This window comes from Mastigoproctus giganteus, chromosome 3 (genome assembly GCF_048544385.1).
Source record: "Mastigoproctus giganteus isolate SK-2022 chromosome 3, ASM4854438v1, whole genome shotgun sequence".
Taxonomy (NCBI): Eukaryota; Metazoa; Arthropoda; class Arachnida; order Uropygi; family Thelyphonidae; genus Mastigoproctus; species Mastigoproctus giganteus.
In genome coordinates this window covers 161939069-161954574 of record NC_143577.1, presented here as the reverse complement: position 1 = coordinate 161954574, position 15506 = coordinate 161939069, and the positions used below count along the sequence as shown (strand labels likewise).

General features: G+C 38.1%; 1 protein-coding gene across 1 annotated transcript in view; it reads left to right on the top strand.

The window, feature by feature from the left end:
• Positions 1-15506, top strand: part of LOC150088371 (phospholipid-transporting ATPase ABCA3-like) — a 335787-nt gene that overhangs the window by 53413 nt on the left and 266868 nt on the right. Inside the window, exon 5 of the mRNA XM_090370138.1 lies at positions 9199-9353. Coding sequence (XP_090226264.1) covers positions 9199-9353 — 155 coding nt within the window. The remainder of the gene's footprint in view (positions 1-9198; positions 9354-15506) is intronic.

Sequence of the window (15506 nt, the reverse complement as noted above, 5' to 3'; positions counted from 1 at the left end):
CTCCTGACAACAGTTGCATTTCTCTTTGACAATCCATAAAAAAGTAGTCACATTTGTCTCTTTATAAGATGCTTGCAGGACTATCTCGTCCTTTTGCAACTCTTTGCAGGTAGCAGAGTGGTTATAATCATGCTCTCCACACTGGCTGGAAAAGGTCCAGGTTTAACTCCTGTCAATGATGATGTTAGGAACTTTTATGGGCTTTTTTAACCAACTCAGCTTTGGACTAACTCTGTAGCTGAGCTAGTTAGTTTCTGATGAGGATGGATACAAGGAGTTTTCCCCCCAGAAATGAAGGTTTTTCATCCAGCAAAACAGGCAAACTTATCAAAGAATACTCTGGTAAGTTTGTGGACATGATATCAGTTTATAGTTAATGTCTCATGATACCCACTGGTACACGAGGCATTTCTTTGGTGCCCCTAATATGACAGGTTTGTCAAGTTGCTATTTTTATAGTCAGCAGGATTTAAACTGCATAGATAATGTAATAATCTTAATTCTTGCAGCAGAACAAACTTGTTGCTTAATTGGATAATTTTTTTTTTTTTTAAAGATGTGACTGCTGTGACATCCTGTTTCAGGATTATCTGGTCTCTCATTAGATAGCATGTGGTCCATGTGGTCTCTAGTGACTAATCTAGTCTCTAGTTTAGGTGGTCTCTAATGAGTTGAATGTGCATAAATGCAGATTGAATGAGAATGTCCCATACACGTTGACTGTTATACCTTGAATATATACAAAAATGTAATGTTACCTCCAGATTAAACAGTACAAATGAGAGTGTACAGACTGCTCACTTGTGCAATTATGTGGTGACTGTGTGAATGCACTATGATTTGCTCAAAAAAAATAATAATAATAAAGTCCTGTCTTGGTAGATGTCTTCATTTAGATGGCACTTGTCTCCTGTCTAAATGTGTGATGATGGATGAAACAAGGTAAATGAGTGAGTGAGTGTTATGTACTGTTAGAAACTGTCTGTCCTTAAATAATATTAAAAAAAAAGTGTACTTGTGTAATTGTTAATATGATAGCTATATATTGAGGGGAATAAATGGTTAGTATGTGTTGTTCTAGCAGGTCTTCCCCACCAAATTGGACTGCAGTAGGGGCAATCTACATGGAATCCCTACACTGCTGACACCATTCTCTCTCTCTCTCTCTCATTTGAGCATGGGATGTCTGAAACTGACTAGAGCTCGTCTGGTTGTGCGGGATTATTCATAGGGAACCACTGTCCTCAGTGTGATCTCTGCCCAACGTAGAGTACCCTAGCCCTATGCTTTATTCTGAACTTATCCATAATCCCTTCCCCCACCTCCCATCCCTATTTTTCACCTGGTGGACCCTACCACCACAAATCTTTTACTTTTCTTGTCTGGTCCCCCCCCCCACCGGTGTGGATGCTTGGCTTCTTCCACAGGGGTACCTCTCTATTCCTTTAACTTCCTACTTTTTGGTAAACAGCTTTCCTGTCATTCACCCTAACAGTCTTGCTCTGCTTCCTCCCTCCCCCTCCACTGTCACTCTTCACGTCTTCCCCTTCTAACTTCTAGAGGCTTTTTTTTTTTTATATGCTGGGGAGCTCCTGGCAAGTTCAGGTGCAATCCAGGGTTTGCACCACCACCACCACCACCACCAGAGACTTTCTTCTACTGTACCTGCCATTAGATTTATAGATCACATATAAATCTAATGGCAGATATCCAGCCAAGAGTTGTGCGTGAATCAACATAGTATTACACACCCTCTGAATAGCTAATAAAATTGTTCTCTGAATAGAATATAACTTTGCTTTAAATCTTCTTTTTATTACATGTTTAACCCATAAGGAAGCAATATATGTAACAATGGGCAAGAAAATCATTTTATAACACAAATTTAATACTCTTCTTCCCAACTCCCATTCAACTCTAGATACTCTTATTACAGCTGGACTAAAATTTTTAACCCTGTTCATAATGTAATTTAAGTGAGGCATAAATGACAGATTAGTATCTAAAATAATACCAAAATGCCTGGTTTGTTGTACCATGGGGATTTGCTTTCCATATATTATATTATTGCTTTCTATATATTATAGTTGTAATATAGCTAAAGCTATCCATTGAAAGTAGTGCAATACCAGCATCACTTATTACAAAGACAAGTTTGTTCTGCTATGATAATTAAACTGTTGTATTATCCATGTAGTTTAAATCTTGCTGGCCTAAAAACAAATGGAAGGAAAAGATAATCATGGTTACAGATGTGAACAAGTTGAGTTGTTTGTGCTTAATATTTATTGAATCGTGCTCCTCAAAAATTGTTCAACTACTAGGTAAATCTCTCTAAAATCTAGTCCTTGAGGATGCTGGATTTTAAAGAGTTTACCATAATATGAACTGTACTGAAGATAACTTGTGAAAATCTAACATGCATGATTGCATCTTGGCTTGTTGTTTGACCTTTTCATGTGAATTCCAAGAACACGATAATATGCTACTTCCAAAGATTTTCAGATATTACCAAGCACCAGTCTTGAAATAATGACTAGCATGCACTAGATATTAGCCTTTATCTTTCATGTAGCCTAAGGCATAAATTGTAACACAATACGGTGGCACTTGCTCTGTTAGACCCCTTTCACATATAGTTCTGAGAAAATAATAATCTTATTTCCAAAACTGCCCAGGTAAGTCTGTATGCATAATTAGGAAATAATACTATTTGCCATATAGTGCAAGGAAGCCCACAGGCTTTTGCTACACTACCAAAAAAAAAAAAAAAAAAAAAAAAAACCCCAAGTAGATAAGAAAATACAAATAATATTCTTCCCTCCTCACGTAGGTAAGTATTCAGTTGACCCTTGAATTTACTCAAACTGTCAGCCTCAACTACCTGCGAGGGCAACTTGTACCAGCTATCAATGACTGGCTGGCTAAAAGAAAACTTCCTACAATCCAGGGGCATATTCAGGGGTGGGCAGAGGGGGCATATGCCCCCTTAACCAAAAATTTGAAATTAAAGAAACAGAATGCACAAGGCATTCTAACCCCCCCCCCAAAAGCCTGGTCGGCATGCCCTCACCCTTTATGACGTTACCTGGACCTAGTTGCCATGCCCCCTTACGATGATACCTGGATACTCCACCGCTACAATCTAATCTAAATCTAAATTGATCACATGATGAGTTATTCAGCAAGGGGAATGCCAGAGGTGTATTCAACTCTAGCAGTCAGCTACAGAATCTTGAAATAACTGGGAGTAAAGTGGAGGAGAAACTGTTGAAGATAAACACAAGAAAGGCACCCGGGGTGGATGGGATCTATCCAGTTATATTAAAGGAGGCAGCAATGGAAGTAAGCAAACCCTTAGCCATAATTATGAGAGCTTCCTTGGACCCAGGGGAGGTACCCATAGACTGGAAATGTGCAAATGTGACCCCAATTCACAAAGGAGGATCAAAGGCTGACACAAGTAATTATAGACCTATGAGCTTAACTTCTGTTCCAGGAAAATTAATGGAGGCACTGGTTAAAGAAGCACTGCAGGATCATTTAGACAAGACTTCAGTTATAGCTCAGACACAGCATGGTTTTGTTAAGGGGAAGTCTTGCCTGACCAACTTGATTGGATACTATGATGCAGTCACAAAAGAACTGGATGCAGGGAATAACTTTGATATTATATACTTGGATCTTAGAAAGGCTTTTGATACTGTTGCACATGGAAGACTGCTACACAAATTGGAGCAGTGTGACATTGGAGGCAAATTGCTGCTATGGATAAAGGGGTGGTTGAAGGGGAGAAGACAGAGAGTGGTAATCAATGGACACTGCTCATCGTGGACTAATGTTATTAGTGGAGTCCCTCAGGGCTCAGTGTTGGGTCCATTATTGTTTTCTGTATTTATAAATGATATTGATGATGGTATATCAAGCTTAATGTCCAAGTTTGCAGATGATACAAAGGTTGGCGGGGTTGTCAAGGACACTACTGACACTATGCTGCTGCAACAGGATCTGGAAAGGTTGAGCAGATGGGCTGAGAGGTGGCAAATGAAGTTTAACATTGACAAATGTAAAGTACTACACATGGGAAACAGCAACCCCAGAGCAACGTATCAACTCTGTGGTGCTGCACTGACAGTGGTGGAGAATGAAAGGGACTTGGGGGTGATTGTGCAGGCAGATATGAAGTTCTCTGAGCAGTGCAGATGGGCTGCAAGAGTAGCTCATGGAGTATTGTCAATGATATACAGGAATTTTTCCAGCAGGGATAAGGAGGTGATTGTTCCATTGTATAAGGCAATGGTCAGGCCACACCTAGAGTACTGTATACAGGTCTGGAGGCCTCATTTCAAGAAGGATGTAGAGCTGCTGGAACGAGTACAGAGAAGGGCAACAAGATTAGTGAATGGAACAAAGGGGTGCTCTTACGAAGAAAGGCTTAAGTTTTGCAAATTACAGTGTCTGGAGACTAGGCACCAGCGAGGTGATCTGATAGAGGTGTATAAAGCCTTGAATGGTTTAAGCATGCTCAATGCTGATGGGATTCTTCCTCTAGCTCAGAAAAATCACCTGAGAGGGCATAAATTCAAATTGAGGAAAGACAGATGTAGGATAGACGTGCGGAAATTTGCCTTTAGCCAGCGGGTGGTTGGTTGGTGGAACAGACTGCCATCCCTTGTGGTGGAGGTTGATAGCCTAAATAAGTTTAAGGCTCAGCTGGACAGGTATTTTGAACGAACAGAGGGGTGAAGTGGAAGTGGGTTTTTTTTTTTTTTTTTTTTGGCTGATGCTGCATAAGCTTGCTTTCTTGCATCAAATGCCTCTACTAATGCTAATGCTAATGTGAAGTTATGGTGTAAGAGAGAGAGTGACCCAGCATGGAAGCAAAAGAGAGTGAATGAGAGTTTTAGTAAATGGGAGTGAATGAAGGTATGAATGTAAATGAGTATGAAAACACACTTGTTAAATATAGAGTTTTAGTGTATACATACTAACACAAATGAACTAGTTACTAACAACACCAGCACACCCACTGCATGCCTCCCCACTGCATGCCTCACTGGAGGCTGTCCACACAGCCATGTATTGTGCTGCGGTAGCAGCCATGAAGATTATTGGAAGAGAAACGAGAGACCAGCAGCAGAAGAACCGAATAGAGAAGGAACCCCCAGCTTGGGAAAGAAGACTTCAGCAGAAGATAGAAGAATTAAGAGTCAAAATAGACCAATTGACCCAGTACCAATGGGGCAATAGGAGTAGATAAAATAGGGCAATAGATAAAATTGCTTCCAATGCATGGCTCACGAGCAGGACGCACTTCCCCGAGACTGAAGGATTCATGCTTGCCATCCAAGACCAGATAATCAACACCAGGAACTACAGAAAATATATTGCCAAAGAGCCCAGAGTGTTCAATGACACAACACTGCAGGATGCAAGGTGATCACCCAGACTGAGTACACTCATAGACACAACCAGGTAGCCAGGATAATACACCAGAAGCTAGCAAGGAAATACCAGTTGATCAAAGAAAGTGTACCGTACTACAAGTACGAACCCCAGGCAGTACTAGAGACCCCAACCCATAAGCTGTACTGGGACCGCGCTATAATAACAGATAGGACAATCCCACACAACAGACCGGACATAACCCTTGTGGACAAGAAGGAAAAGACTACCTATCTGATTGCCATAGCAGTACCCAACACTGGCAACCTGCAGAAAACCCATGGGTAAAAAATCAGGACGTACACAAACCTAAGACAGGAGATCAAAGAGATGTGGCATATGCAACAAGTAACGACCATCCCGATCATCGTGTCAACCACAGGTATGGTGCCATAGACCCTACTTAACAGCCTAGCAGGAATAGGTCTCCCAGCGAACACCTACAAGGAACTCCAGAAAGTTGCAATCCCGAATACCTGTAGGATAGTCAGAGAGTTCCTTGACCAACAGTAACACCAGACATAACAACAACCACCCTGTGTGCTTGGTAGCAATACCCATCACGAGGTGGAACCCCCAATCAGGGAGAAATAATATAAGAGCAATAATAATAATAATAAGAAGAAGAATGGAGGGAACACAGTTAAAGCCATAAACACCTATGCAGTCACAGTGCTAACATATTCCTTTGGGGTCATAGATTGAACTAACACCGAGCTGGAGGATATCATGAGAAAGATATGGACAGCGATGACCAAGAGCCGCCAACCTCACCTGAAATCTGTTGTGGCAAGACTGACAATTGCCCGGAAAGAAAGTGGAAGGGGCCTGATAGACCTCACTGAGCAACACAAGACAGCGATAGTTAACCTGAAGGATTACTTCCAGCAAACACACAGCAGCACTCCAGCAGACCAAAAGGAAGATAGACAAGTGGTATACCCTACTCAACCTAAGCGAGGAGGCACAAATGAAGCTAGAAAGATGGGCAGAGAAGACACTCCATGGCAGACACTACAATGATCTCCATCAAGATCACATAGATAAAATTGCTTCCAATTCATGGCTCACGAGCAGGATGCTCTTCTCCGAGACTGAAGGAGTCATGCTTGCCATCCAAGACCAGGTAATCAATGCCAGGAACTACAGAAAATACATCGCCAAGGAGCTTGGAGTTTCAATGACACATGTTGGCAATGCCACCTGGCCTCAGAAACGATCCAACACATTACTGCAGGATGCAAGGTGATCACCCAGACTGAGTACACTCCTAGACAAAACCAGGTAGCCAGGATAATACACCAGAAGCTAGCAAAGAAATACCAGTTGATCGAAGAAAGTATACCGTACTACAAGTACAAACCCCAGGTAGTACTAGATACCCCAACCCACAAGCTGTACTGGGACCGTGCTATAATAACAGATAGGACAATCCCACACAACAGACTGAACATAGCCCTTGTGGACAAAAGGAAATGGCTACCTATCTGATTGACATAGTGGTACCCAACACTGGCAACCTGCAGAAAACCCATGGGGAAAAAATCAGGAAGTACACGAACCTAAGACAAGAAATCAAAGAGATGTGGCATATGCAACAAGTAACGACCATCCCGATCATCGTGTCAACCACAGGTATGGTGCCATAGACCCTACATAACAGCCTAGCAGGAATAGGCCTCCCAGCGAACACCTACAAGGAACTCCAGAAAGTCGCAATCCTAAACACCTGTAGGATAGTCAGAGAGTTCCTCGACCAGCAGTAACAGCAGACATAACAACAACCACCCTGTGTACTTGGTAGCAATACCTGTCACGAAGTGGAACTCCCAATCAGGGAGAAATAATATAAGAGCAATAATAATAATAAGAAGAAGCATATATGTCTGTATTACAAAAACATTATATTAAATGTGTAAATAATAACAACAAACTACTTTATAAATGATTATTTTATTAATATATTTAGTATGTTTTTTTTTTTATTCATTACATATATATAATATGTTGTATAAAATATAAGCAGTACCTATACAATTATGAAAATAAACATATGAAACAAAATGAACTTCAAAAATAATACATAAATGATGAATTATAGATATAAAAGTTAATATTTTTTAAAATATTGAATAAATACTTAATTAAGTTGTACAATGTACATCGTGGTATTACTTTTCTTGAAATGCGCCACAATACCAGATTTCGGTTCTGGAGTGGAGTGCAAATGTACCTGTTGACCTACCTTGGCTACACCACTGAACAGTAGTAATCCTATATTACACGGAAAGTAATCCGTTACAGTGTTGGCAGTGGAGAATGTTTTCTGCTTCAAATGGATGGAAAGTACTTGTCAATATTCCATCTGGAAATAATGTCAAGTGGTGTGAAGACAGTAACAATAGGTGTTTTATTCTGAAAAGTCCCTTGCGGTAAAATCAAATAGGAAGTTACCTTTTACGTTACTGAAAGTCAGAACTGGCTCTAGGGGTGCACAAGTGGGGCACTTGCCACAGGCACTGTCTAAAATAGTTTCTGCGCCGTTAAAAAAATATGCTTTACCTTTAACATTTAGTATCAAATTTCTACTTTCTTTCTACCCCAAATACAAAATATCTCTTCTTATTTATTGTACTGATAAATTTTCACTATCTACAATTATACAAATACTAGCAGTATCCCTTGCGAAAATTTTGCAATTGGTAGCAGAGTTTTCTCTAGCTGTCCTAAAGAAATGTAGCATGTGCTTGGTCATGAGCAGGTAAGCCAGTACACATTGAATTCTTTCTCATTTCTTATTTCTGTAAAATAAAACTATTCTTTCTTTCTTTTAAGGTAGGCAGCGCTAGTAAAGAAATTTGCCTGTTTTGTAAAATAAAACTATTCGGAATTTTTATATTTTCCCATGTTTCTGCACACCTAGGAAGAAATATCTTCAATTTGAGACCAAATAAATTTGGCCTATCATACGTAATGGCTACAGCTAGCTGTACCTGTTGCGAAAATTTCACAATTGATAGTAGGCTTTATCTCTAGCTGTCCTAAAGAAATGTAGTACCCATGTAGTATCAATATATACCTGTAAATATATTCAGGATCAGTCTTTCAAAATGATCCTGAATACGTTTGCAGAAACACAAAAAGGTGTGTTTTTCCTTTGCCGCAAGGTACGTTCAACACGACCAGTCAGAGTAGCATTTTGACTGTGACATACTTCTAAATCCTTAAATTGCTTACCTTAAAAAACCTCAAAACAAAAAACAAATAAACTCGAAGTTGATAACAATAAAATTATGAGTTCTGAACATATTAAACGTAATGAATGACAATGAGCTCGTGTGTAACATGGGGACATATAGTGAGCTGTGATGGGAATCCTAACGATTAGTTCTTTCTTTTAAGGTAGACAGTGTTAGTAGAGAATTTCACAATTGGTGACAGTTTTATTATTATTTATTTTATTTTTTTTTTTTGGAACAAAGGACATGATTGTGCAAACATGCAAATTGTTAATCAGTTAAATAGTTAAAGTGCAGATTGTTAATCAGAAAAAAATGCCTTATTAACTTAGACAACTGTTTGTTTAACAGTTAACATCTTCCAATTAATGTGTAATAGATTTGTTGTGCTGAATGGTCTGTCACACAAGGTGCCACCTCTACTGGGTTAAGTATTTGATTTATTATCATGTTTTTAATATCTTGTCATAATAATTTTATTGCAGAGTATGTTTTATATGCACTTTTCTGGTAGGTCTCTATCCTCCAACCAGTGGTACAGCTATCATCAATGGCTATGATATTCTAATCAATACTAAATCTGCCCGTAGGTGCATTGGCCTTTGCCCTCAGCATAACGTGCTCTATGACAGTTTAACTGTGGAGGAACATCTTAGATTATTTTCTGGGGTAAATAAAAATTTATGCACATTGTAAAAAATAATTGTTTTCATATATTGAAACATCAGTTTAGATTAAGTATGTAGTCAGACTTCCCAAATCTGGCTAATTCAGGGCTGGATACTTGCCAGATTTTTGAATTTTTTTTGGATTTTGGGTGGTTATATTATATCATAGTCATTTGACAAACTCTGATCAGCATAGCCACCTGGGCACCTGCCCATATGCACTGTTTCTTTGCTGTGAATGCCTCAGTAACCTTTCTGGTTTGTACTTATCAGCAATCAACAGCAAGTCAACTTATGACTAATAACAAAACTAGTAGAATGACCTTTGGTTTTGCGGCGGGTAGGGCATCTCCACCCCACCACAACTTTCCATCCCCACCATGAGGATTGATTAGACCGGGGTTCGAGCCCGTCACAACCAAATACGGAGAATGTGGAAAGGTCAGGGAATGACCACTGCATATTCCCAGAGCAATATGGCCTTAGTTGCTAATGCTCCTAAAAACCAAATAACAACAAACCACAATGAGGAGGTAGGTCGGCTTATCTGACTATGATTATACCATGGTCAATAGTAATAAAAAAAGTAGTTTTGAAAAATATTGCATTTCTATACTGCATCATTGCACCTAGTATTTTTATTTATCGCAACTTTAGTCTTTTTTCAAGAGAAAGTTAACAGTATGGAAAAGTATATCAAATGTTGCACAGTACAGTACAGTACTATAAAAATAAAATTATTTCTGATACAATCATATTGCCAAAGTTTCGATGTCAGATGTTTTATAATATAAACTTTTCCACAGCAGATAAGGACATATATTGCATTTTGAAAGGTCACAAGCCTCTGAGCTAGTTAATTTTAAGTGGCATATGGGAAAATACAGATAAACAATGGTTGCTGCAGTGTTGTGTTTACAAATGACAATACAAAAGTTCTGAAAACCACAAAATAGTAAGTGTGTTTAATGAGTTGTTGTTTCAGTCTAATACTTCATGTATGATTGTGAGACTCAGAAAAAATGTAGCCCATCACATTATCTATAAAGAGTCACTAATTATTATTCATGAATTTAAATTAGATAATTCCATGGCCCAACAAATATCTCCGTGCTGTCAGTGCATGGTAAAAACTTATGGCACTGAGGAGAAATCTTCACCTTGCAGGCTCAGCATTAACAGTAGTAGTGGCAAATGATGAAAGAAAGCAAGCTTATATAATATCAGCCAAAAAAAAAAACATGTTCCAACACTTAATCACCTGCTGACTGAAGGCAAGCTTCCACACATCTATCCTGCAACCATCTTTCTCAACTTGAATTTGTGCCCCTTCATGTGTGTGTGTAGTCTCACCAAGAGGAAGAATTCCATTAGCATTTAGCTTACTCAATCCATTCAACATGACGGTGAGATCCATTTAACCAGGCAGTAAATAATTTAACATAACTGATACAGCAGAAATGAGGGACCCAAGACCTATCTTGGTCACCCACTTTACATCCAAAATAAAGTTTGTCAGCCTTTTTATAACTAAAGGAGTAAAGTTTTGTTTCTATAATTTAAAAGTTAGCTTACCACATATAACAAACTATTGGGATGATTGATACATTAGGTTGCAATTGCACAGAAACATTTAAAAAGTGTACATAACACTTAAAGAAAAGGATCAAAAACAATAATAATCTTAGCCAGATAGCATCTGGCACACAACTTAGAAAACAGGCTACTTTGCAGAAGTAATCAATATTGTACCAGGTCTGAACTTGTTTGAACAGTCATCTACTACAAGTATAAAGTTTCATGGAAGGTTTGAAGATCTTTGAACATGCCTCAGCCTGTCAGAGCACACAGCACACAGAACATCTCTTTCTGCACATTCATTTTATAAAATGACACTCTATTACTATTTCCTTTCTGTATTATTTATATCAAAATTTGTGTCAAATAAAAATTGTGCATGATAGAGAAATTCTGTTTGTGTTTTTGAATTCAGCAATGAAAAAAAAAAAAAAAAAGAAAGAAAGAAATAGCTAAAAACATTCATGTGACAAAATGTGCATTGACCAGTGCAATCAGGCATTTAGTAAGGAGCTAGGAGATGGATCTGTCTCTTTCTAATGCAAGTGCAGTTGGACTAGATAACCTTTGCTAAAAAATGCTAAAACATCTTTCAACAGTGGCTATGGACCATTCGCTTCTTTCCTTTAACCAAATATTTCTTGAAAGAGAATTTTTTTTACACCTGGCATAAGGTAATTGTCTTAGCCATTCCAGAGCCCCGAACTTTTGACTAGCTGTTTGTGTAAAGTGTTGGAATGTATGGCTAATGCTTGAATGTTGTAGTACTTGGAAGAAAATTACAGCCACTCCCTGACTTACATAAGGGTTGCATTCCACGGAACTCTACATAAGTTGAATTTTATGTAAGTCGGAATTTCCCTAGATGCTTATGCAGCACTCGCAAGTATGTGCACTGAATTTGATTGAAGCAAAAAAAAAAAAAAAAATCTTCAAATAGGCTTCTGGGGTTGGGAATATTCATATTCACAATAACTGTACAATCCTACACCAACCGTTATTAAATAAATTAGCATTGTGTTGTATTAAAATGATAATGATACAAATAAAATGAAATAAATATAATTATATAATTACACTGGATAAAACTGATAAAAAAGGCAACTGTCTGTACAATACAATATGGAATTTTTAAAATACAATAAAATAAATTACAATAAACAAGGTAGATAAAACACAGGATAATAAAACCGATAAAAGCACTAAAATGCCGTTAAAATACAATAAAATAAATTACAATAAACAATGTAGATAAAACACAGGATAATAAAACCGATAAAAGCGCTAAAATACCGAAGCTTTCAGAGGAATCCGCCTCCTTTTTCAACAGTGATTTATTTATAAAAAAAAAATGTTCAGCGAACATGTAAATAGAATTATTTATTCAATTTTTTTATCTCACGAGCAAGAAAAATTATAAAAGTGTACAAAATTACAAAAAAAGAGAGGGGACAGGCATCAGCAAGTTTTACCTTTTGAGCAACATTGCCAGAATCAATTCCTCCAGCTGATAAGTATGCTGCTGCTGCAGAGGTTGAGGGCTATGGAGATTTAGAAGGGGTTTTTTCCAACACATCACAAAATTTCTCTGCAGTGACTTCACCATATACTTTAATTTTGTGGAAACCAGTGCGATGCTTGAACCTATTATACCACCTGTTGCTTGCCACAAACTTGGCTTCGGGTTCGCCTTACTTATCCTTAATATCTTCATAAATACTTCTTGCATTTTCTTGAATGGCCATTTGACTCAAGGGTACTCACTTCTGAATCTGACTTTCCATCCATATTATTAATTGCTTTTCAATCTTCGATATAGCACCTGAATGCTGTTTTGTGATTACTGTTGATCTTAAATGTGTTGATCCTTTAATATGTTCTTTTATACACGCACTGTCCTTTATAATATTATTCACTGTTGAAATAGCAAGACCTAATTCCTGTGCAATAGATGACAAACTTTGTCCTGTTTTGTACTTCTTAATTATTTTTATCTTCATTTCTAAATCAATTTTGTTTTGTCTCCTAGCACTGCCCCCACTTACACTTTCTTTGGCCGCTTTCCCTTCATCATTATAATAAAGTAAATAGGAATGAAGAGAATATTCTGAAAATTTATTTATGTTTTTTTATGTGATTGAAGATTTCTGCCAAGGGGAAACACATTTCACCATAATAACATGAAAGCCCACACAATTCCATTTATCGGTATTATCGCAAATGCAATAAGATCAATTGCACTAACAGAAAAGCTCAATCAAGTGAAAAACGCAAATTGTTTTTATTGTTTTATAGTTTTGACTTCCAGTAATGTGCTTTAGAAAAATATCACAAAGGCGTTCAAATTTGATTCTTATAATGGAACATATGATAACGATGAAAGTTGGATGAAATGTGATGTTTATCACTTATTAGAACAGAAATTGACAGCAATTCACTTTTGTAAAAAACTCAGCCATCCATCCATCCTGAACCTGAACTTAGATTGAATGCTGAAGTCATTCCAGGACACCAGTACTATCCAATTCTTAGACTTAATCCTAGACAATAAACAAACTTATATGTTTTCTTCACATATTACATATTTATGAACTGTTTGAATGAAAAAATTAAACATTGTTAGAAGTCTCTCTGCTGACACAGAGTGCTAATCAGTACACCCTACAGTTTGTGCATTAATGCGACAGCAAACCCAATGAAAACAAGCAAGTTGGAATCCGACTACAAGCTCTAATGGAAATCTGGGACATACATCTTCACAATATATATACTAAGGAAACAAATAAATTAGATTCACCCAGGAACACAGTCATGTTGTAGTAGTAGTAGTAGTGGCATGTGATGCAAGAAAGCAAATGTATGACCTGATGCAGCATCAGCCAAAAAAAAAAAAAAAATCACACCATTCCCTCCAAATGCCTGTCCAGTTCCTCCTTAAATTTATTCAACCTATCAACTTCCACAACGACAGATGGAAGTTTGTTCCAGCAATTAACCACCCGCTGGCTAAAGGCAAATTTACGCACATCTATTCTATATCTGTCCTTTCGTAATTTGAATTTATGCCCCCTTAGGTTAGTAATCTGAACGAGTGGAAGGATCCCATCAGAATTCAGCGTGCTGAACCCATTCAAGGCCTTATACAACTCAATCAGATCACCGCGCAGGTGCCTAGTCTCCAGCCACTGCAATTTGCAGAACTTAAGCCTCTCTTGATAAGAGGATCCCTTCATTCCCCTCACCAATCTTGTTGCCCTTCTCTGTACCCGCTCAAGTAAATCTACATCCTTCCTAAAATGAGGCCTCCAGACCTTTACGCAGTACTCAAGGCGTGGCCTGACCATTGCCTTATACAGAGGGATAATCACCTCCTTTTCCCTGCTAGCAAAATTCCTATATATCATTGACAAAACCCCATGACCTGCCCTGGCAGCCTGTCTGCATTGCTCAGAAAACTTCATATCTGCCTGCACAATTACTCCCAGGTCTTTTTCATTTTCTACCACCTTAAGTGTAGTACCACACAGTTGGTACGTTTCTCTGGGGTTACTTCTACCCATATGCAGTACTTTGCATTTGTCAAGGTTAAACTTCAGTTGCCACTTCTTAGCCCATCTGCCCAAATTATCTAGATCCTGTTGCAGTAGCACACTGCCATTACTGTCATTGACAACCATGCCAACCTTTGTATCATTTGCAAACTTCGACATTAAGCCTGATATACCTTCATCAATATCATTGATAAATATACAAAACAACAGTGGACCTAACACAGAACCCTGTGGGACTCCACTAATAACATTAATCCAAGAAGAGCAGCACCCATTGATTACCACCCTCTGTCTTCTCGCACTTAACCATCCTTTTATCCATTGTAGCAACTTACCCTTAATACCATTCTGCTCCAATTTGTACAATAGTCTTCCATGCGCAACAGTGTCAAAAGCTTTCCTGAAATCCATATATATGATATCAAAATTATTTTTTGCATCCAGTTCCTTTGTAACCACATCATAATATCCTATTAAATTTGTCAGACAAGACTTTCCCTTAACAAACCCATGCTGTGTCTGAATTATTGCTGCAGTCCTGTCTAGATGATCCTGCAATGCATCTTTAACCAGCGACTCCATTATTTTACCCGGAACAGAAGTTAAACTAACTGGTCTGTAATTACTCGTGTTAGTTTAACTTCTGTTCCGGGTAAAATAATGGAGTCGCTGGTTTCAACAGTGGCAAAAACTCACTAGACACGCTCAGCATCTGGCAGTTGAATGCAGCCCTTTCTCTGGGCAACCCCCAGAAATTCCTGATATACATCAATGGATTGAATAATGAAAGCTAACATTGGAGCAGTAGCAATATCTCATTTATCATATATTGCTACCTATCTTCTTGTAGAATGTGCAGTGTTTATACTGCAGAATTATATGCAATTCAGCTATCGCTGGAACATCCTTTACAACTTATCCATCCCACAGACCTTAATATATACTGATTTTTTGAGTGTGATATCTGCCTTGAAAATTAATACACCATCATCACGTCACGTTGTAAAACAAATATGATCCCAGTT